Genomic DNA, 24,771 nt, shown 5'->3' on the forward strand with positions numbered 1-24,771 from the left:
ATAGTCATGACATGAGAATGTGTGTGTGATAAAATAAATGGATAAGTCCGATTGGGAAACAGCTCAGTCTGGCAAAACGAACCTTCGCAGGGAGACTCTGTGTGGATGTCAAGGGTGTGGGGAGAGGGGGTTAGGGAGGTCGGGAGGGAAGGAGATACGGGGATGAATAAATGAGGTTTGCAGAGAGAATGTGTTGCTCCTCCTCCCCAGAAAAAAAAGACACAACTGTGTACCCCACCGTAGTAGTTAATCATTACATGTTGAATGAATGATGGATTGCATGGATGAGTGAATGCCCGAGGATGGATAGAACCAAGACAGACCAAGTCTGCTTTTCCACTTGCTTTCAGAAGGGGAGATTGAATTGTGATCCCACATTTGAGCTGGAAGAAATGATCCTTGAATCCAAGCCACTTCACAAAAAGAAGAAGAGGTTGGCAAAGAACAGATCCAAAGACGGCACGAAGGACAGCTGTCCTCTGGTGAGCACAGTCACCAGGAGTGGGGTTTATCCTAAATGCCCACGAACGTAAAGGAGCAAGGCTGCTTTTTAGCCAGATGGAGGCAGGTCACTTGGCCTCTCCATGCACCTCATTTACAGAAATGCCTCCATCGCTGGAGTGGTTTGTATAGCTCAAGACCCCAAGGACTGCTGCAGGTGCGCATGTCTGTCCACACAGGTGGCTGCTAGTCCCGAGTGGGAGCCACGTGCATCCCTGGGGTGGGAGCCAAAGAATCCATGCCATGCGCGGGGAACACCGCACCATGCCAGGCAGGTCTGGGTTCCCTTTGGAAAGACTGTGCTGTGGAGGCTTCGGGGGCACCCTGACTCCCCTGGTCCCTGGGCACGTTGGCCTGTGTGCACCCCCATGTTAATCTCCTAGGCCACCATGACAGAGTAGCACAATGTAGCACATTGTGGGATCACACGATCCCACAACCCGTCAGCCAAGAGCCAGACGCTTAACCAAGTGAACCAACCAACTGAGCCAACCAACTGAGCATGCACCCCTTGACACATGTTTGGGGTTTTTTTTTGTATATATATTTTATTGGAGTTCGATATGCTAATATATAGCATAACACCCAGTGCCCATCACTGTCAAGTGCCCCCCTCAGTGCTCATCACCCATCCAACCCACCCCCTGCCCACCTCCCTTTCCACCACCCATTGTTCGTTTCCCAGAGTTAGGTGTCTCCCATATTCTCGACACATGTTTTTAAGGGGCATGATTCAACCCACAGCTACCTATTCCCCTATAAAAAATATTTATAATTATATTTTATAACAATATTGCTATGTAGATGAATATAGCTTCCAATGCTAGAAGTCCTTTTTTTTTTTCTTTCTTATTTTAAAAGAAGTCAAAACACCTTTGTAGCCCCTAAAAGTATTGTGGGCCCTAGCCCTATCTATGCCTGCCGAGCCTAATGCAGAAGCTGGCCTGGAGACACCTGCGTGTGAGTTAACAAAGGTGGGTGGTGCTCTGCACAGGTGTGCAGTATACATCTGGCATTCAGGCAGCCCCTAAGACGTGTGTTACAGAGCATTTGTCCTTGGCATTTGTTCTTTAAGCGGATGAGCACCTTTGCAGAGTGGTCTTGAAATTCTCTCCCACGCCCCCAGCTCATCCCACTAATTAGGCCTAAGGAACATTCCAGCAATCGAGAAACCAACTTCATGATTTTCAACCCATATTCCATTCTAACATGACTTTTGAGTTGGATATAATGGCTTAAAATTGAGGCAAACCTCTTCATCTGCCAGGCTCCCCTTACAGGCACCCATAGGGTCAAGGCTGCTCCAGCTGTGTAGCCCACCCCGGCCCCAGGCAGTCCCATTGAGATCAAGCTTTGTTCGTCATCACTCCTTTGTCATGGGTCCCTGGAGGGCGCTGCATCATTTACACCCACCTCTCTGCTCTTTGACAGAATGGACACCTCCATCAGTGCTTGGAGACTGTGCGGAAAGAATTCATCATATTCAACAGAGAGAAGTAAGTCCTCCACCAGCATCTGCTAGCAGAGCCCTCCCAGCTGGCAGCGGGGCTCCCGGGGGAGCGTGGTGGTCCCTGGCCCCCAGCGAAGCCAGCCAGGGCGCTGGAAGGGAAGCAGCCGGGGGGCCCCGTGTGCTAATCCTGCCTCTGCCACTCGAGCCAGGCACTAACGCCACCTCGCTGGGCCCCGGGGTCTTCACGCAAAGTGGGCTAGCTGTGGCACGACCGAGCTGCACACCGGGATGACGGTGCAGCGGGGCAGGCTCGCAGGTGGCTCAGTGCTCGGAGCTCTGGCTGGGAAGCGCCCAGTGACCTGAGGCAAGTTCCTTCGCTTCAGCTGAGCCCCCATTTTCAGCAATGACAAAATGGATAATCCCTCCCTTGCAGTGTGGTTGTTGTAAGATTAAATGAGGCTGTGGATACCATGCCTGACGAGGTCGGAGTCCTCATGAAGAGATTACTATTATTGTTATTATTTAATGGGGTGAGATGGTGTGGGCTGGCTGTGCAGGGACTCGGGACAACACCGGGTTAGATGGGGCTCGGGTGGGGTCTGAGCTGGCCTCGGGACTGCCCAGGGGTCGGTCAGCAAAAGAAACAGCAGGCTCAGGCGAGGTCCTGGCAGGGTTAGTGTCAGGGGCTCATCCCCCTGGGACCGACTCGGGGAGGGGTGGCACCGAAGCCTGCAGGCAGGACTGGCAGCAGGCCAGATCCATTTGACCGACACTGAACTAGGCCTTGGGCTTCCAGAGCCCCCAGGTACCCTCCCTACTGTCCGGAAGAACAGATGGGTAAGTCCCAGCGGGAGCCCCATGCCGTCACCAGGCCTGCGCTGTTCTCGCTCAGCAGGTGACGGCAGCAGAGGCGGTGTGTGCCATGGAAAAACGGCAGCTCAGGCCTTGACAGCAGGTGCCGGGCTCAGCCTGGGTGTCAGGGAAGCTTCCCAAGGCACCATGTCCCCCACCCCCCCCCCGAGTCCTGAGGAGTGAGGAGGAGAAGGGCATGGAGAGCCATGAGTGAGGACAGTACACAGAAGGCAAAATGTAGGGACAGCAGCTAGTGAAGAAGTTTGACTTCAGGGACCATGCGTGGGGGCAGGCCGTGGTGGAAGGTGAGGGACCCCACTCAGGGCTGTCTGGGTTCCAGCCATCAGGCTGCCGGGCAGGGCAGGGTCCCCATCGTCTGTGAGACGCTGGGACAGGCAAAGGAGCAGTGACCTGTCACTTGTCCTGGGCGGCTCTGGCTCCCTGACCAGGGGGTGCCCAGGTGAGCCCAGACACACACACCAGACCGGAACAACAGGCCTCACCGCTGGGGGATCACATCTGTCTGGTCCCCCTGTTCTGGCAAGCAGAAGGGGAAGGGCCTCTGTGACCACAGCCATCAGACCTGGGGAGGGTGGTGGCTGAGCCATGGGTGGTTCCAGAGCTCGCCGTCATTTCCCTGCCGAGGCCCACGGTCCCGCCCCAGCCTAGCAATCCGGCTCCAGGAAGCTCTGCTCAAACAAGCTCAGGGACTGTGGACCACAGGCTCCAGGCAGCCTTGTTCTGGACCCTTCCTCCATTCAGACATGGACTGAGGGGTCCTGAGAGAGCACCTCTGGCGGACGTGAGCCTCTGGAAAGGCTGGGCAGTGACAGACCCAAGCAGGCAGCAGTGGCGTGTCCCACTGTGTTGTGTGCCGGAAGATGCTATATTTGGAATCCAGAGAATCCAAATTATTTCCTTCTAAATGAAAATGATAACGAGACATTCTTCCTCATGTCACTGATGGGTCACATCTGACTGCTTTGAGCAGGAACACCGACCGCCCCAGAGTGGCTTCAACCAGTAAGATGTTCTTTCTCACGTGGAAAAGTGAATCAATCAGGGAAATGTAGTAGGATCGCCCAGCCGTGTGGAAGACCCCTTAGAGATTTGTGGTTGTGGATTTGAAGTGAGGCCGGCACAGTTAACAGGAGTTGGCAAAATAAAGAGAGCAGAGTCGTTTCCCAGACGGGGGAGTCCAGGATCCGCACGTGCAGAAGCCGCAGGAGATGGGAAAGAAGACGGCTGGCTGTGGGGGGTGTTGTGGGCTTGGGGTCGGGGCTGCAGTTCCTGTTCTTGTCTCCCTCCCTCTCTACTCACCTGAGCTGCACCCCCGCCCCGGGAGCCCCCGCTGGCTGGTAGGCTAGCTCCCACCTGCCACATGCAACGATCCAGGTGGAGGGCCTGGCTGCGTCCCGCCGGATGCTGTCTGAGTGCCATGTCGACCCCTCCACGTCCAACCCTATTCCTGCTCCACGGTGAACGTGGGAAAGGAGCCACGTCACATCCAGCACAGTCCTTGCTGCTGCAATTCCTCATCTGTACAAATGCCTGTGAGGAGTCCCTTCCTGAGGCACTTTGCCCCAAGCCAAGACTTTTCTTTTGAAACCAAGAAAAAAATGGGACCCCGTTCTGCAACCCTGTGTTTGAAGCACCTGCCACATCGGCACTTGAGTAGCTGGAACGTTAAACCTTCCTATCTGACATCCGCCGCCGATGGCCAGTGGCCTTGACCAGGGAGGGGATGCCAAGATGCTGAGCCAGGCTCCCCTTCACGCTGGCTGGGGCCACACACCCACCCCGGGCAGCCCAGGCCATTGGCTCACGGCAGACTTGGCCGGCTCCACATGCACTGTTGCACGCTCATGCTGAGCAGAGGGCCACAAAAGTGAATAGAAGGAGGCATCCTGGTCACAGGAGCACACATCACCATCCCCGGGGGGATAGTGGGGGGTGGTATTAGCATTTAGAATTGCTGCACCTGTTGTGGGTTGAATTGTGTCCCCTAAAAAGATACACTGAACTTCTAGCCTCTAGTACCTTAGAATGTGACCTCGTTTGGACATAGGGTTGTTGCAGATGTAATTATTTAAGATGATGTCATTTTGGAGTTGGGGGCTGGTCATCCAATATGACTGGTGTCCTAATAAGAAAGGCCCGGACACAGGGAGAAAGCCACATGGAGACAGAGGCAGGAATGCCAGGGGCGCCAGCTGCCACCAGAAGCTGGGAGACAAGCCTAGACCAGATCCTCCCTCAGCCTATAGGGAGGAACCAACCCGTCTGCCACCCTGATGTCAGACTTCTGGCCTCCAAGAGGCAATAAATTTCTGTTGTTGTAAGCCCCCCAGATGGTGGTGATGTGTTACAACACCTAAGAAAATGGATACTGCACCCTCTGAGTCAGAAGCTGAACAAATAGGCCTGGTGATCTGATGTTCTTGGTGTCGTGCAGATACCTCATAGTTTGAGAACTTCTCCTGAGAGAGACCAAGTGTGCCCAAACAGGGCCTCCTCTGGTTGATTCTGAGCTGGTCACAAGAATCCCTAACACTGCAAACCGTCCAGCCCTCTGTCTTCCCTGCTATGGGGTAGAGACCTGCAGCTCTGAGCCCTTACGGGCTTAAAGGTGCTCCCAAGGACCTCGCCCCTGCACAGCTCCCTGGCCCCTGCACAGACCCTGTGTGCTTCCTCAGCTAGAATGCGCTCTTGAGCAGAGAAAAGCTCCCCCAGGCCCCCTTGCAGTGAGGAAGTCATCCTCAGCATGTAGTGCCCAGGGAACACGGGTGGGCAGCAACCACACCAGCTCCTGTAGGGGATTCTCATTCAGTCCTTTAACAGAAAGCTGTAATCTTACTGGACCCTGAGTCCCCGAAGCAGATCTAGCAGGACTGGTGCCCTCAGGATACTGTCAGCTAGCAGGGGTGATGCTGGGATGCAGACAGACACAGGCTGCTGTGGGGACGTGGAGGACATGCCCTGGGTCTGACTCTCTGGACCTTAGCTTCTAAACAGAGAGCAAAATTATAATTAGCACTGCCTAATTTTCTAGAAGCACAGCTTATTACTGTTTTATGGTCTGAACTGGCTGAAGGCCTCCACACCAGGTGAAACATCTGCTTCCAGGGCCTTGGCAGCTGATGCTTACACTAGTTTGAGAAATACTAATGGGTTGTGTCCTCCTATTTTTGGCTAAAGATATGAGTGCAGTTTTTCCAAAAGGTCTTTTCAATAGCATATGACAGAGTTTTCCAGGATAAGGAGCCCCTGGTGAGAACGGAGTTTCAGGAGCTGAATTTTCTATCTGTGATATCTTGTAAAGAAATCAACGTGCTTAAAATCACATTAAAGCTACATTTGAAGGCCCTGAAGACATTATATTTAAAAAATCGAATACTGCATTTGTTATACTTAATAGTACTATTAATAATAAGAGGTGACATTCATATGTGATTTTATGGTTTGAGAGCCTGTTTCTTTGATCTAGATTTCTCATCCTCGGTCCTATTGACATCTGGTGACTACTGACATCAATTTTTTGAGGCAGGGACTGTCCCTTGCATTGTAGGATGTTCACCAGCATCTGTGGCCTCTGCTCAGTACATACAGGTAGCACCTCTGTAGTTGTGACAATCCCAAACTGGCCCCAGACATTGGCCGATGTTCCCCAACAGGCAGGTCCCCCTGGTTAGGAGTCACTGCTTTGATCTTTACTTCCCACACTTCCTGAGGCGCATATTATTAGTATTTCCAACATCCACAGCTCTGAACTGGAATATGAAGGACTTAAAGTCTAATCTTCCATCCCCTAGATTCTGGGCTCTTTGTGCTGCATGCGCTTTACCCCAGCTGTTTAGCAGATGTTTATTCAGGGTCAGATGCACAGCCAGGAGCAAGCCCCTGTTCCTCCTGGGGCTCACACTCCAGTAAAAGTAAAAGCAGCTCACACTGCTCCTGTAATTGTGAGGGGGTGCTTTCTGCACGTGGTGTCTTTGAGGTGTCTCTCCAGTGTATCCCGGTGGGGCAGTGGCTTGCATGGAGCAGAGGGCCATGGGGGCACACTTTCTCGGGGCGCCCACTCTATGCCTTGCAGTGTGTACATCCATCCTCTGAGCCAAGTACTTTTATTTCCACCTGCTATAGGTGAAGAAGGGCAGGTTGAGGGCACATGGCTAAGAGGGGGCAGGGGTGGGGTTCCAGGGAGGTAATCAGGCTCTGGATTTACCAAGCACTAAATCAAAACACAAAACAGCCCCTTCTCTTGCACATTCAATGTTGAACAGCGGATTTCTACTAGCTGCGTAGATATGGTCTGTCGGTGAGCCCGGACACTACAAGTACAAGATCATACAAATGAACATGACAGCAGTCCGTCCTCCTTACCCATCCTGAGACAGCACAACAGCAGCAAGACACCGCCGGGCTCAGTTGGAGACAAGGATGTGATGCCTGGACCAAAGCCATAGAGAGATAAACAATCAAAACGTGTTTAAAAATCTGTGACCTCATCCACCCAGGTGGCCTCCCTGGAGGACCCCAGCAAGGAGTCAGGGGCCCTCTGTTGCGGCCTGGAGCCACTGGGGGATGGAGGCCAAGAAGCATGAAGTTATGATTCATTTCAGGCTTGGGGACTGGATGAACAGGGCAGGCCCTCGTCCTACTGCCCGTGGTGCTGAGCACAGGGGTGGGGGTGATCCCAGCTTCTCTGTGCCTCAGGCTCCCCTTAAAGGGCCGGACTGGGTACCAGTGATCCTTGACTTTACAAGGTCTGTGCCACCTGCAGAGTTCCTTGACATCACTCTGATTTCTTCAGCAGCCTGTGGGGAAGGCAGGGAAGGGTAATGCCTGCATCTTGCAGATTAATCAGTAAAAGGGGGACCTTCTCCACTGGCACATCTCCTAGCCATGGCACATTCCCTAGCCCTATCACTAGGAAGAGGCCAACATCAAGGACCCTGCCTTCTGAAGTCAAGGCCAACCACATTTAGGTTCTCTCCAGTCTTTGAGATTCCGATTGTGTGGTCCACATGTCATTTATAGATGAGGATAGACAGGAAAGAGAGCCAACAAACAGCTGAGAGCACCTCTGTTCCAAACTATGGAGCGGGGGAGCACCCTGCAGCCATCTGCTCATTCCGTTCTCATTGCGGTTCTGTTCATAGGATTATTTTCTCCCATTTCACAGTTAGAAAAACTGATAAAAGCCTACTTCTGACTCTTGTGGCATCTCGGAATCTCGGAAAGGCTAGAGGCTTTACTGCCCCTAAGTGAGGTGAAGGGGAAGTTCCCAGGTGACCCTGCTTGGGTGAGGCCAGGCTTTCTGGGATCACTGCTCCACTAAGCCAGGTGACGCCTTCCCAAAGCCCAGGAAGATGGCCAGGGAGAACCAGCTCAGCGACCTGGAACAGCAGGAGGAACTTCAGCCACAGGTGAAGATGGCCAAGCAGGTGCTGGGATTGTAGAATCCTGATAGTTCTATGAAAACTCTAGATCAGGAAATCACCTGGGAGTCAGGGCCCTCTGCCAATTCCATCAAGGCAAAGTGCAGCCTGCTTGCGAAGTGGCCCCCAATCCTGGCACCTTCCCTGAAGCCAGTGAAAGACCCAGGAAAATACAATGTGGCGGATTTCCAGTGGGCTTAGGCGTGAGACACCATCCCTGACATATGGCCCTGCATCCCCACAACCCTGCTTCTCTTAGAAGTGTCTGCTGTCATTGGTCTGCTCAGACTTTGATTATTTAAAGTCCCGTCTTCTTTCCCTTTCAACCAGTTCTCCATAGTGAGACAGAGGTACCCTGTTTTGTGGGAGAATATTTAGAGGCCTTATTAAATCTGTTATGGAATGAGGCTGTGTATGAATTTGAAAATTATAAATAGGATCTAATGGTCTGTTTTGAAATAAATATTGTTGCTGTTGTTGTAATCCTGGTCTAATTTTCTCTCTGTTACATCTAAATATCTCATTGCCAATCAAATGAAATAATACTATCACTATGTGACTATACTGCAAACCTGTTCTGTGCCAGGGGCATCTATATTTTATCTAAAAGAAATCCTCACCACAGCCTTGATTTGTAAATGTTGGCATCTCAGAGGAGTCATTTGCCTGAGGTCAGCAGTCAGTGATTTACAGAATTGGGATCCCATCTAGGTCCGGGGTGGCTCGATCTCGTGCTTTTATGACCACACTACTCTGGCTCTCACCTTTAACTTTTTATAAATGTCAAAACTAATTAAAATATCCAAGTGAAGCAAAGGAACGGCATTGCTCAGAAGGTATGGAAAAAAATGGAATATATACAGTAGGATGGTCTGAACCTACTGGGGGCAATTGGCAGCTTTTCTTAAGGCCCTTACTGACCATTTCCTCTACTGAACGCAGCTTGGGGGCTGCCCCCAGTCTTCCTATGGAGAAATCTCAGATTTTCTGCCTGAAATGTCTGGTTTGTGGGTTGCCTGTGGATCTTAAAAGGATGTGATGGACTCCTGCACTGCCCCCACCCTCCACTGCTATATTTGAAAATCCAGTCTTTGCAGAAGTAATCAAGTCAAGATGATGTCAAACTGGATGAAGGACCATAAATCCAATGACTGGGGTCTCAAGAAGGACAAGGATGTCAAAGACAGGGTCAGAGACCAGAATGATGCAGCCACAGTCCAGGGGTTGCCCAGGATTGCTGGCAACCACTGGAAGCTGGAAGAGACAAGGAAGGATTTTCCTACCAGAGCCCTCCTGACACCTTCATTGCAGACTTCTGGCCTCCAGAACTTGAGAGAATATATTTCACCCAGTGGCCAGTAGTTTGTCATACAGCCCTGAGAAACACGCACACCTTCCAGGAATTAATCAAGGTTCCATGACTGGCAGCCATTTAACCCTTGATTCCTCCCAAATTTTAACCAGAATTTTCAGCCTGACTATTAAGCCTCAGCCTGCCTATTCAGCCTGCCTATTAAGCCTATTATTTTACAAATAGTGCAAAATAAATACAAGTTGCAGTGACTTTAAAAGTATGGGCATTTGACACATATATAAATTAGCGATACTTTAATAAATTTAATAACCATCCATACACATCCCATTGCTTCACCTGGAAAAATTGTGGCCCTGGGAGGTCATAGAGACAGGTGCCAGCATCAATGTAGGATTCTCGGAGACAGTGGTGGCTGCAAGTAAGGGACCAAAAAAAGCAAGGTTAAACAGGATGCACTGGGAGGGGGGCTCCTGTGGCCACAGGGAGGGCTGGGGTGCAAGAGGACCCCAAGGTTGCTGGCATCCAGGCCAGGATGCACTCATTCCTCCTCCCAGTGGTTTCTGCTGCTTTGCACATTGAAGCCATTTTCTTTTACTGTGAAGACACAGTATTAAAAGCTCCAGAGCCTCTCAGCTCTATCCCCAAACTCAAGAGAGTAGATGAAAGATGAAGCAGAGAGAAAGTAAAAGAGAAGATTTTCCATATCTCAAATTCTAGCATCCCAGAAAATGGCTCTGATTGGCTCAGCGTGGGTCAGGTGACATTTCTGGATCAATCCAATCTAGCCAGCAGAGGAGGACTCTGATTGGTACAGCGTGGGTCAAGTGCCTGCCCTTTCCCAATCAGTAGCTAGGAATCAGGGAGGTGAGGTCTATAAAAGGGCAGCAGCTGCTGTCAGAAGGCAGAGGTGACATAATGTCAGTCCTCTCCGCTGGGAGAGTGGAGTTGGCAATGTCAGGTTAACTGAGTCCAAAAGAAGAAAGGAGTGACAGATAGTGAGGGCTGGAGACACCTGCACCCCAATGTTTATAGCAGCAATGTCCACAATAGCTAAACTGTGGAAGGAGCCTTGGTGTCCGTGGAAAGATGATGGATAAAGAAGCTGTGGTCTATGTATGCAATGGAATATTACTCAGCCACTAGAAAGGATGAATACCCACCATTTGCTTTGACATGGATGGAACTGGAGGGTATTATGCTGAGTGAAGTAGGTCAATCAAAGAAGGACAAACATTACATGGTCTCACTCATACGGGGAATATAAAAAATAATGAAAAGGATTATAGGGGAAAGGAGAGAAAGTGAGTGGGAAAAATTAGAGAGGGTGACAAAACATGAGAGTCTCCTAACTCTGAGAAACGAGCAAGGGGAAGTGGAAGGGGAGGTGGGCAGAGAGATGGGGTGACTGGGTGACAGGCACTGAGGGGGACACTTGATTGGATGAGCACTAGGTGTTATGCTATATGTTGGCAAATCGAACTCCAATAAAAAATATACCAAAAAAATAAATAAAAGGATAGTGAGGGCTAGGGCAGATGAATAAAGAAAACACAGGTGATCCCATTGGCTTCCCATCTGACCTCCTCTTCTTCTGGGCAGGTGAAACACAGTAACTGTACCTGGATGGGGGCAGGAAGGGTAAGGGGATGGACAGGGCCGGCTGCCCAGGCAAAGAGATGGGCAACCCCAAAGTGGACCCCCTAACTAAGACCCCTCAACCTTCAAAGAGCTCATTCTTATCTGGAGCCACGGGGTTTCCCCATAGGAACTCTGCATTCCAGAACTGTACTGAGGGCATTGGTCACCCACAGAACAGTGTCTGGATCTCCAGATTCCCCCTGTCAAACCCCAAATCTCAGGGGCTTACAACAAAGGTTTGTTTCTTACTCATGCTATATGTCTATGGAGGTCATGTGAGGGGGTGCTGCTCCCACGTCACCCTCATCCTCCTCACCCTAGGACCCAGCCTGAAGGAAGCAGCATTTCTGGAACATCACAGTGACAGAGGAAAGAGACTTTGAGAGGGTCTGGCATCGGCACTGCTTCAGCCTGCTGGTGGCATTTCTCCTCACTCTCTCATTGGACAGAACTATTCCCACGGCCTGCCCAGCCCCAGAGCCCGGAACTGAGATCCCTCCAGGTGCAGGGAAAGGGGCAGGTCACACTGGGGAGCACTATGAGGAAAGCCCACCCATTAGGCCTTTCTTGTGCACCCAAGTCAATGGGGACCCAACATGTCTCACCCACAAGCCAGCTCGGACACTGATTATCAGCCTCACCTCTAAATCTAGAGAGAAATCTGCTCGTGCAGGTGTGTAGGCAGAGACACGAGGCTGGAAAGGCGGGAAGAGCAAAGTCCTCCCCTTGAGCCTGGGCTCGGGTCTGACAAGTGATGTGACCTACCACCAGCTGCTCATCTTTGGGTGTCCTCTTCTCGTCCTCACCAGGGGTATTGTGAATTCTTCTCCAGGAGGTGGACGTAGGTATTCAGTGAGGAGGTGTTGAATGGGAACACACTCCGTACATCTCAGTCTCCATCACTCAGAAACCTGAGGCTGCCAACCCTTCCGTTTCCCCGAGCGATCTGTTTGCAAAGGGACGTAGAGGGGGAGACACAGTAAGGTGATCCGCTGCATCTTGCCAAATCCCCCCCGGTATAGCGGGCCCCATCCGAAGACTCCCTCAAATACGCTTGCTTTAGGCAACAGCAGATAAAACTGACGGAATTTTAATGCTTCTGGCCAGAGGCTGTTATTGAATTTGTGAGATAAGGATGGCACACAAGGCGATCTTCCCAGTAAGTGATGAGGTTCGAAAGTAGAACGGCTGGTTGTACTGAGTTTTCACTTAAGGAAGAGTCTTTCTGGTCTTGTGGGAGCCTGGAAGATGCTTTCTCAGAATCCCAGAGGAAATACTCCAAGGAGACATGACTTGAGAGGGCCCTCTGTGTCCCACTGCTCCCACACACTGGCTAGCGCAGTGGATTGGGGCTTCACGGAAGCAGGGTTTCCACCTGGGCTCCACAAGAGAGGGGAAAGGGGGAGACCACTGGGGACAGGGCGACCTCAGCAGGGACAGCGACCTTACAGCGCTCCCAGCTGCTCAAGGAGACCATGCAAGGAGGGCAGTTAGATGCCCCAACTTAACTCCTCTTGCTCCTCCTGACCCCTGTGGGGGCTCCCCACTGGCAAAGCGAGCTGAAGCTGAGGGCTTGGGAGCCTTTGATAAGCACCCTTCCCTCCCCCAAGTTAGACTCCCAAGCCCTGAGCAGTGGGACTGAGTGAACCCAGGGGACGATGGGAGATGGTCAGCCCAGGGGGCTTCCAAGAATTGAAGAGAGAGAATAATTCTAGAAAACACATCAAAGGCCAAAAGGGGAGCAGCTGTCACACAGCAGAATCCTCGGTTTCTTTTCTAGGTGGAAGAAGTTTCTAAGGGTCTGAGCTCTTCCCCCGTGCAGGGGGTCGTCTTGGGGGGGGGGTGGGCAGCAGGGTTCTGCTAAGAGTGGTCTGCTTAGGGATGCTAGAGAAGGGATTTTGCAGTGTACACGCAGGGGACTGCTTTCTTCCCCTCAACAGCCACCTCCCAACCCTAACCTGATAACCTTTGCTCAGTTGGGTATGTGACCTTCCAGAACTTTTTTAAAAGAGATATTATTTATTTATTTATTTATTTATTTATTTATTTATTTATTCATGAGAAACATAGAGAGGCAGAGACACAGGCAGAGGGAGAAGCAGGCTCCCTGTGGGGAACCTGACACGGGACTTGGTCCCAGGACCTGGGATCACAACCTGAACCAAAGGCAGATACTCAACCACTGAGCCACCCAGGCGTCCCCAGAATTTTCTTCCAACTTCAACTCTGGTTTTTATGAACCACAGGGAAGCATTATACATAATAGCTAAGAACACAGACTGTTGTCATGCTGCCTGCCATTGAATACTGACACTTGCTCGCTTTGTGACCTTGGATCTCACATTAGTGCCTCAGTCTCCTCATCTGCAAAATGGGTTGTAAATATCTACTTTCTACAGTGGTTGTTAGGACAAGTGAGTTAACACAGGTTAAATGCTTAACAGCCTTTGCCACATAATCAGCACTACCCAAGTGTTTGCTAATATAATTCATTATATACAAAATTATCACACCATATCCATTAAGTGCTGTGTCAAACATCATTTTGCCTTGACATTTTTTTGCCTTAATATTTTTTTAAAGATTTATTTATTTATTCATTCAGAGAGACAGGCAGAGACATAAGCAGAGGGAGAAGCAGGCTCCATGCAGGAAGCCCGACGCGGGACTCGATCTGGGGTCTCCAGGATCACGCCCTGGGCTGCAGGCGGCCCTAAACCGCTGTGCCACCAGGGTTGCCCTGCCTTAATATTTTTAATTAACACATTCACACACAGTAACAACCTATCCCAACTCCCTCAGCTACAAGAGAAAAAGCTCCATGCACGTTAGCTCATGTGAATTGTTGCCAAGGGCCGTGACTCACCAGTTCTGCAAATGGCAATCCAATTTTTGTCCAGCTAGGACACCCTGTTGCTTCATTTAATTACAACAGCCTTCTTTCCCCCTTGGGATGTTGGCACAACCTGCCAACCTGGGCAAACACCCTGCTAATAAAAGATGGGCATTTATTCCTTTGTTGGTGCACCCATCCTCCTGGCACCTGTGGTTTGTGTACCTGCCAAGGGTTGGGTGCTGTGCTGGGGGCTGTGAAGACACAGATGCCATGCTGTGGCCCCCTCCAGTGGATGAGAGACACACAATAAGACAGGAGACCTGGTTCCAGTCTCTAGTTCCATGTCCTGGCCTTCCCTGGTTTGTGGGCTCCTCGGCAGTGCGCCACAACTGCTGGGGGTGGATTCTCTCTTACTCAGCCTGCTGTCCTGTTCCATCCACTTCTGGGTCCTGACCCTCAGCCACTCTATATGTATCCCATTCCAGCACGTCCTCTCCCTCCTCTTCTGCACTGACCCCCTCTCCACCCAGAACGTGGCCTGCAGAGCCATCTCTGGGGACCCCCTTGCTGGGAGACGTTCATCAGAATTATGGCTGCAAGTTAAGTTTTACTCATTGATCCTCAGTTTCCCCATCTGCAAAAGGAGAGTAACTGCACATTGTGATCATCATCTTGAAAATAGTTGCCCTTTGCCTGGGTGGCTCAGGTGGTTAAGCATCTACCTTTGGCTCAGGTCATGGTCCCAGGGTCCTGGGATCAGGCCCCAGGTCAGGTTCCCTGCTCAGTGGGGAGTCTGCTTCTCCCTCTGCCCCCCAACCCTCCCAGCCTAGCTCATGTGCTCTCTCTCAAATCAATAAATAAAATATTTTTTAAAAAAATAGCTGCCCTTGCCCGGGTAGCTCAGTGGTTTAGCATCGCCTTCAGCCCAGCTTATAATCCTGGAGACCCAGGATTGAGTCCCACGTCAGGCTCCCTGCATGGAGCCTGCTTCTCCCTCTGCCTGTGTCTCTGCCTCTCTCTGTGTCTCTCATGAATAAATAAATAAAATATTTTTAAAAAATAGCTGCCCTTTATAAAGGACCTGCTACAGGACAGACAGCACACAGTGGTTCATGTTCTCCTGTCCCAGTGAGGAGAGGGAGGTTTGAAGAAGTGCGTGCCCAGCCCCTAGGCCAGTGATGGCAAAGCTGGGCCCCTGGGACGGCCAGCCCTGCACTCCCCCACTACGCCACTCTGCCCCTCCATCCACGTTTCTGCACGAGCCAGGAAACATCCACAGGGAGAGCCAGTGGAATGCTGGGAATAGGTGTGAAAGCACTTCGTGCTGACTTCATAAACGAAAACCGGGCTCTCACAGCAGAGGCCAGGCCTCGCCTCCGGAAAGTGCATAGCAGATGAGTGTTGGTATTAAGTGGACTCCATCCTGCGTGTGTGAAGTAGCTGGAGTTGCAATTTGATTGCTAATCATTTTATTTCACTCTTCTGAAATATTTTGCCTTTGAAAAATGCCTCGAGCCTGATTTATTACAAATTTTAATGTGTGTCCTACTCTCCTTGGTAGAGGTTCAGTGTCTCAGAGCGCTTTCTTCTGGCATCTGATGGTGGAGTTTGAGAGATTGAGGGAACTTGTGGCTGTCACTCAGAATTCCGGCCACAAAGCTGAGAATTAATTTGATAAGTTGGCTGAGAAAATTAAACGTTCCTGCCATTGCAGAGATAACCAGCCAATTTGCATCAGCAGACTTGAGCTCTGCCTAGTAGGATATGTAAAATCCTTTTTCATTTCTTCCTGAATTACAGATAACTGGGCTGTGGGCTAGTCATGGAGGTGAGCTCTCAGGGCCATAGTCATAATGGTTTCATATCCGTCTTGGTTCGAAGATTCCTATTTAAGCAACATGAGCCTTTTAATTCCTTTGGAGCATGGAATGATTTTTCCATGCTCATCCCTTCCCCCCAGGTTAGGATTGAATGGCACAGGAGTCAGTAGAAAGAGCAGGGGTCTTGGAGAACGATATCCCTGGGTCTGAATCCAAACTCCCAAAGTCACATAGCTAATAAGTTGTGGACCCAGGGACAGGAACAGCCTGGATCTAAGCCGAGGCCTTGTGCCATGCTGCTTCCTTCCAGCAGAAACTTTGTCACAGTGGATATTCACTGTTTGAATATGTCTGGTCCTGCTCCACGCAGCCCCTTCAACAGTAGGGGAATGAATGGGTGGGTGAGTGGGTAGAAGGTGGAAGGACATTGATAAGATGGGAGGATAGTGGAGGATGGCTGGTTGGATGGATAGGTGGATGAGCAGAAGATGAATAGATGATAGATGGGGGAGGTGGATGGGGAAATGGAGGTAAGTGGGAAGATCAACAGATCTGTATATAGTGAATAGATGAAATGGATGGATGGACAGGCGAATGGGTGGATAATGAGATGAATAAGGACTAAGGGGGAGGATGGATGGATGTATCGATAGATGTGTGGATGATGCATGGATGAGGTAGATGGGTGGGTGTGTATATGGGAGGTGGATGGGTGAGTGGTAAATAGGTAAGTGGATGAGGAGTGGACAGATGGGTTTGGGAATGGGACAAATGAGTGGACATATGGAAGTGGGTGTATGGGTGGGTGGGTGCGTGCATGGATGGGATAGATGAATGGGCAGATGGGTAAGTAAGTAGATGAATGTAGGGATCAGTGCATAGAAAATGGGCAGATGAGTGGATGGAGAATGGATGGTGAACGGTTGGTGGGTGCGTGGGGGTGCAGATGTAGTGAGAAGAATGCAGGCCTTGGTGCCTCCCAGAACTGGATTAGAATCCCAGCTCCATGTGCTATAGGTGGATGGGTGGAAGCCTATAGAAAGGTCCTTCTTTCTGGATTCAGCCACCTTGGTTCACCCTGAATCTGATGATAGGTTGCCAAGGGGGATGACCCATACTGACTCATAGCTCATTTAATTAATGCCGTAGGGTCCCGTACTCATGGTCACAGTATTTTATGTATACATAAAATATGTATGGTGACTTCAAACTGCTAGTTCTACTCTTTAAATAAACTCTGGCCAAAAGAAGCCAAAGTGCCTAAACCATCAGCTCCAGAGGATGCTGGTCCATGCTGAACTGTTCTGCTCTATTTTCTTACCTCACTTATGTCCCTTCATTTCAAATCCCTGTCCCTCCCTCCGGCTACCCCCATTCCATAGCAATCCTTAAAGTCCAGCTCAAATGCTGCCTCCTGCAGGAAGCCTTCCCTGATCTACACAAGACTTCTGCATCCATCTCTCTCTCATCCACTCTGTATTATGCAACCTTTGAAGCTATATTTCGGGTCAGAGAAGTACAAGAGTCTAGAGACAGCAAGGCTATCTATGCTATGTTTGAGCACTTAAAATCTTTTCTTTCTCATTCTCTTTTTTTTTTAATTGAAGTTCGATTTGCCAACATATAGTATAACACCCAGTGCTCATCCCATCAAGTGCTCCCCTCAGTGCCCATCACCCAGTCACCCCGACCCCCCCACCCACCTCCCCTTCCACTGCCCCTTGTTCGTTTCCCAGAGTTAGGAGTCTCTCATGTTTTGTCACCCTCTCTAATTTTTCCCACTCATTTTCCTTCCTTTCCCTTTCACTATTTCTTATATTCCCCATATGAGTGAGACCATATGATGTTTGTCCTTCTCCGGTTGACTGACGTCACTCAGCATAATACCCTCCAGTTCCATCCACGTCCGAAGCAAATGGTGGGTATTTGTCATTTCTAATGGTGAGTAATATTCCATTGTATACATAGACCACATCTTCTTTATCCATTCATCTTTCGATGGACACCAAGGCTCCTTCCACAGTTTGGCTATTGTGGACATAGCTGCTATGAACATTGGGGTTCAGGTGTCCCCATTGCATCTGTATCTTTGGGGTAAATCCCCAGTAGTGCAATTGCTGGGTCTTAGGGCAGATCTATTTTGAACTCTTTGAGGAACCTCCACACAGTTTTCCAGAGTGGCTGCACCAGTTTGCATTCCCACAAACAGTGAGCACTTAAAATCTTAATGGGATTCACCTCTATCCTGTGACACACCCAGAGAATTATGTGGCATTACAATTGTGAACCAAACAGGGTGGTTCTACTTTGGAAGTACAGGCATTTCTCATTTAGTTTCTTAGCCATTTGAGTTTTCCCTAGTTTTGATCTGAGTTTCATTCCAGAGGTACCTCTTTTTTTTTTATTTACTTATTTTTATTTTTTTTTTTTATTTATGATAGTCAGAGAGAGAGAGAGAGAGGCAGAGACACAGGCAGAGGGAGAAGCAGGCTCCATGCATCGGGAGCCTGACGTGGGATTCGATCCCGGGTCTCCAGGATCGCGCCCTGGACCAAAGGCAGGCGCCAAACTGCTGCACCACCCAGGGATCCCCCAGAGGTACCTCCTAAAGTAGAGGGGAGGACAGAGAAGGGACAGGAGAGGGAGTTTCCTGAGCAGTTCCCAGCCCTGCCCGGGAAGTCCGACCACCCCCTCTGCTGGTACTAGGCTCTCCCTCCCCCACTTACTTTATCCTCTGGGTCCCAACCTGTCTTGTGGATGAATGTTGACCCTAACCACCTTTCCCCTTCTGGCTACCTGGACAGCCACAAGCCTTGGGGACAAAGGGGCTGCATACCAGGGCCTTGTCCCTGTGGGAAGACAAACGGTGGGAGGCGGTGGCCACCAAGTTTGTGGTCTTCAAAATACTGTGTTGCTGCTGGTACTTCAGCATTTCCTGAAGTACTCACTCAAATCCTGACACCATTGCAAACACTAGAAAATTCCACCCAGCACAAGCATGCGTGCACACACTCACACATAGGTCCTGTGACCTGTCGAGGCCACGGACTGTGTGGTAGTCATCTGGGGATCATCTGCAGTGCCCTGCAAGCGTGTGTTTGCTGAGTGAAGTGGCTCTTTCACACACATCAGGCAGCAGGTCTGCGCTCTGTTTGACAGAACCAGCTTATGTGAGAAGTAAATTTGGGCTGAAACCTGTGTCTTTCAGAACAGGCAAGACTGTGGCAATCTTATTATTTCCAGCCCCACAGTAGGGCTGGAATCATCTCTCTGATGATTCCCTTAGCCTCCTCCAAGTGAATGGTTTAATCCTAGGTTCCATAGGAAGACTAAGTCCTGGAAGACAGCAACTGGACCAGCGGTGCCCAAGTAGCAAGTACTGAGAGCTGTGTTTTTCCTGTTCTCAGACTTCTCGCTCCTTCCCTGCATGTCTCCATTTTATTTTTTTGCCTGCCCCATGCACACAGTGACAGTCGTGGGATAGTGTGTGAACCTGAACTTGCAGGTCATAAGGAGAAGGCTCTTGACATCTTAGATCACATGGAGGGTGAGCAGCGGGCCGGCTATTGAGAAATGCAATGTTTAGAATCATGTTCCCTTAACAGTTTGTCGTGGACCATTTCGTAAGGCTGGGTGCTCATCTGTTTGGGTATTTATGTAGTAGATAATTCAATTGGTGTCCATGGCCCCATTGAGACAGTAAACTCCATGAGGACAGAGAAGATGACTGCTCACTAGGCTGGCCAGGGTTTCCCCTGCTCCCTGCCTTGGTGGCTGGTACATCAGTGGGCATTCAATGCATCCACGCAAATGAATGATGTGTGGGGCTCATCGCCTACCCTGATGGCGTGAGAACTTAGGCAAATTACATGCTTGATATCCTGTAGACCTCACAGGGAGCCATAGGGTGGGAATTGTCATATCCATTATATAGATGGGGAAACTGAGGCTGTGTGTGTTAAATATCTCACAGGAGTGCACCTGACCCAGGCTTTGACCCCAGGCCTGCCTGGCTCCGGGGTACCACACTCTGGGCCAGGGAAAGCATGGGCTGAGGGCTTCCCAGTTGCCCTGTTTGCACCAATGCATCTCCTGAGCCTCCCACTGCCCTCTGCTCCACGTCACCGTCTCACATCTGTGCTGTGCTTGTTTGCAGGCTGAGGAGGCAGCAGGGGCAGGGCGGCCAGCTCTTGGACACAGAGGGCCGAGAGGGGAGCCAGACCCAGGGCAAGCTCCAGGATGGGTGCAACAATAACATTCTAGCCCATGCCTGCTCCCGCGGCTGCAGCAGCTAAGCCACCACCTACAGCACCTGCCAGGACTGCACAGATCGTCCTGCCCACCGAAAGCCCCTCTCTGTGCCACGATGGTCCCAGTCTCACCCCTGATGACATCAAATGCAGAGAGAGCCCTGAGCTTGTTGCCAAGAAGCCCGGGTTCTGGACCCAGGTGCCTGACAGATTCTCTGCGTGACTTTGGACAACTTTGCCCTTCCTGTGCCTGTTTCTGCATCTGCCAAAGGGGTGAAAACAGCTGTGTCCCACCTCTATCCACAAGGTTATTGGGAGAAACCAGATGGGTAGCAGACATGCAAAACCTGTGACATGAAATTGTTTACACAGGCAAACTACAACCTTGATATTTGAAGTGTGCTCCCATCCCACAAAGCAATTAGGCCATCCCAACTTTGCAGTTTGGTCCATCATGGTGCATCACATAGTACTTTCAAAAATGCAGCCCAAAGGCAGAATAAACATCTCTGAGCCTGCCCTTCCGATTGGGAACACGATTCCCAAACCCTGGAGCAAAACCTGAAGAGTCCTCGTTTACCTTCCCTGCGGGGCCAGTCTTTCTGACCCTTGAAGAGGGTGTGGCCTGCACATCAGCCTGGTCCCCTGGGTCTCAATGCTGCAGGTGCACGGCTGCCCTTATTCCCAGAAGACTGCCTCCCACCCATAATTTCAACAGCTCCCTACCCCCACCTCATACCCTGTGCAGGGATGGCAGGCAGATGCCCCTCGGAAGGACAAGACACTAACCATCAGTCACTCCTCTTGAGTGCCATCAAAGTTCCTCCCAAAACCCAGTCCCACAGCCAAATTAAGTCCCCTCCCTCCTTCTAGATGTTTTTCCTGTGAAGGGTGTGAAGTGGTCTCCTCAGCATTGTCTTAAAGAGGGTCGCCAAATGGCATTGATGAGGTGGCCCTGTATAGATGAGTAAAGAAGCATGGGTGACTAGAACAATTCAGTCTAGAAGGATGGTGGACCCACCCAAGGAATGACATGTTTGGGGAGCACTCGCCCTCTGAATGCGGAGAAGCTGTAGCACCAGGGACAGAGCTCAGACGTGGAGTCAGGCTCGTTGAGAATCCAGCCCTGCTGTTTACTAACCAGAAGACCTTAGGCAAACTGCATAATCACTTACGTATCATTTCCTTGTTCTAAAGTGGTGATGATAAAACCAGCCTTGCAGGATCGTTATAGGGTTCAACAGCATCCAGTGCGTGACGCACCTGGCATGCACCACTCACTAAACTTTAGCCACATTTTGTGGGCATCACCATCATCATCTGAAGAAACTTTGGTCTGTCACTCATTTGGCAGGTCACTTTCTGTAGAAATAAGCTTGGTGTTTAGGATTCCTTGAACTTTTCTTCCTGGAGTCTTCTTCGAACTCTGTCTACCCCTATTCAAGTGTGTTTTTATTTTTTTCTCCCAACTTCTGGTTTTTACTTTTTACATCATGAATCAATCAATCCTTGGGGCTGTCAATGTCATCTTAGACGTCTTAAGAGAAACATTTTAATGGATGATGTGGTTTTATATTTTTATTTTAAAAACAGGAAATGGTCATTATTTTCCTCCTTTGAACCAAGCTTATTTCTCAATTGTGTTGCCCACGTTAAGTCTACTTGTCTTGCACACTTGTCATTCTGTGTCCCCCATCGGCACTGTTCTGTTCCTTCTAGGAAATCACAGGGCTGCTCCTCTCTTCACTATGACCTGGGCAGCACTTCAGATTCCTCACTGGGCTGAGTTCATGAATTAGGGGGCAGGAGCTGGAAGCAGCCCAAGAGACACTGGATTTCCTGGCTGTGTTTGAATCAGTGTTGTTTCTTGTTCAGAATAAACTATTTCTTGGACATTCTTTCTTACAACTTTGTTCTTCTGTGGGGTTGGGTGAGATGGGCAATGTTCCTCTGAGTCAAAAGGCTGAAGCTGAGTTAGGAACAGAGAGATGGGAAGGGAAGGATATAAAGTTGGTGATGTCTTTACTCACCAAATAAAACCAAACTTGGCAATTCAAGGCTCCATTCAACTTGATCACAATTTGTATTATTATTATTATTAATTATTATTATTATTATTACCATTTTGAACATCATCATAATTATTATAATTATTATTCTTCAGTATAAAGGTATGATCTATTTATTAGGGGAAAAAACACAGAAAATTTTCCACCTAGAGAGAAACACTCTTAAAATGTCAAATTACAGCACACATGTGGGTGCAACCAACCAGCATTTGCTTTATAACACAGACTTCTTGATTTCCTGCCTCCCTGCTTTTGTCCACCCTGTCATCCTATGCAAAGATCAACTCCCATCTTTGCACATCAAAATTAATGCTTCTCAAGGGTCAGTTCTACCTCTTTCATGATGCCTTCTGGTCTCCCAGCAGCACTAACCCAAGCCATGTAATCTCTTCCATGTACTTGCTCATGCATTTTCTGTAACTTTCTCTTGGCTCTGATGACCACCAACTGGACAGTAGGGCTACTTTTGTCCATGGCTCATCCTCCTTGCCTTCAAGCCCCTAAGAGAGGCTAGGTCCTCTTCATGGCTGTGTCTGCTCCCCACCCTCCATATCCCAGTCCCAAAACTGCCTGGTTCATAAGAAGTAATCAACAATTTTGGAATGAATGAAGAACAAGCAAGCCCAACACAAATTGGGGTGGGCTGGGTGAAGCTTGCTTTTGTCATCTTCCTGTCTCCTGTCTGGCCCACTGACATTTCCTGGGGCTTTTTTTTTCTCTTCAGGTCCCAGTGCATTCCCAGAGGATGTTCCTCCTACCCCAACCCACCCAATGGAGTGCCCAATCCCAGTCCACCCCACTCAGAGCCATCTTTCCTGAGTTCCAAGTTCCAAAGAGTTTTCCCTTCTCTTTTATTCAAATCCCCATTCCCAGGGTACATAGCCCAACCCAGTACTGGTGAGCAAGCAATCTGATTACAGAAATCTGTGCCCAAGCAAAAATTTACATCAGGATTGTGATTTGAAATCCAGGCATAGTAGGACAAGCGTAGACTGGTGGTGTCAAGAGGGCTCCCCTGCCTCCACTAAAATATATTGCAGGCTTCTCATGCCAGTGAGTAAAAACAATTCACATTTAGAGTAATAATAAAGCCAAAGCTGGATGCTGTGAGTCCCTTCCCATTTACTGGCACATATTACAGTCTATTGTCCCAAACCTTCCTCCCCATTCCAGGCTGTGAACTCCATCAGGGTGGGATGTGTGCAGCTGGCACCCAGCACAGAGCTGCCTTTAGTCAGGCTCTCAATGGATGTGGAAGGAGTGCACACACCCCCACCTTGGTGCCCAGCTCTGGCCACACGTTCAACAAATGCCTGTCACTGATGATTCAGCTCATGCACTGTGCCTCTCACCATTTCCTCTTCCAACCGGGAACATGAAATCGTGGTGAGGCGTCTCTCATATTTAATTACTGACTGTCACAAAACATGAGTAGCTTTTTCTTCCTGGGTAATCATGGACAAACACAATTAATGGATTTCCCTCTCAGTGTCTCTGCCCTTTGATTCTTTATCTCCCAAACACACTTCCTAATCCTTTCCTCTCTGCAGGGAGAGTGACAGATTACACATAGACCCTTCCCAGGTGTCGATGCTGCCATTTTATATTGTCCTGATTCTAGGAAGTCATATATGTACAACCGCATTCTATGCTTAGCTCCCGCCTCCCTTGCCTGTAGCTCCTGTGACAGACCCTTCCCAGGTGTCGATGCTGCCATTTTATATTGTCCTGATTCTAGGAAGTCATATATGTACAACCACATTCTATGCTTAGCTCAATGGCATTTCCTAATAGAAATTCATTTCACATGTCATGTTTAGCCAACTCTTAACGATTAAGGGTTAGAATGGGGGGCTCTCAGATGATGTTCTGGGCAGGGTGAGAAAAACCTGAATCTTCTTGTGCTGACAGCCCTTTCTCATGTCCCCAATCCCCACTATAACAGATTCTCAAAGGAGTTTATGAAACAATAGCAAAATAGGAATCAGTGAATAAGTGACCATGACAACACTGAAGCCCCATTGCAAGTCCCCATGAGAAGCTCAAGTTGACGCAAGAAGACCAGGATTGTGGTCTTATCAAGGCCCTCTACTCTTCTCAAATTTTGACCTTGGCACCAGCCAGTTCAAGGATGCCAAGAATAGTAGCTCGTCATTAGTAATAGTGGCCCCATCAATGACTCAAATTCTAACTGATCAGAAGAGAAATTCCTCTTTCATTGGGGGGGAGTCTGGAAGGTTGATCACAGCCATTCCTGACAGAGGACAGTGTGTGAAAATTCCCTCTGGGCAGTCCTACTCAATCAGAAACCAAAATCAGGGATTCCTGGGTCACTCAGTGGTTGAGCATCTGCCTTTGGCTCAGGGCGTGATCCCGGGTCTGGGGATCGAGTCCCACACTGGGCTCCCTGTGAGGAGCCTGCTTCTCCTTCTATGTCTCTGCCTCTCTCTGTGTGTCTCTCATGAATAAAAAAATAAATATATTTTTAAAAAGAAACCAAAATCAGATACGCTCAGGATTTATTCACTCTCCTTCTCTACATCTTCTTCCATAGAATTTCCTTACCTTCACCTACTTACCATTCTTTGAGGTCACAACC

At 49.5% G+C, this 24,771-nt stretch overlaps 1 protein-coding gene across 1 annotated transcript in view; it reads left to right on the forward strand.

The window, feature by feature from the left end:
* Window positions 1-22,001, forward strand: part of STK32B (serine/threonine kinase 32B) — a 389,575-nt gene extending 367,574 nt beyond the window's left edge. The window contains exons 10-12 of the mRNA XM_072737792.1: window positions 351-482; window positions 1,933-1,997; window positions 20,010-22,001. Of these exons, the coding sequence (XP_072593893.1) occupies window positions 351-482; window positions 1,933-1,997; window positions 20,010-20,148 (336 nt within the window). The 3' untranslated portion in view covers window positions 20,149-22,001. The remainder of the gene's footprint in view (window positions 1-350; window positions 483-1,932; window positions 1,998-20,009) is intronic.
* The last annotated feature ends 2,770 nt before the right edge of the window (window positions 22,002-24,771 follow it).

This window comes from Vulpes vulpes, chromosome 14 (assembly GCF_048418805.1).
Source record: "Vulpes vulpes isolate BD-2025 chromosome 14, VulVul3, whole genome shotgun sequence".
Taxonomy (NCBI): domain Eukaryota; kingdom Metazoa; phylum Chordata; class Mammalia; order Carnivora; family Canidae; genus Vulpes; species Vulpes vulpes.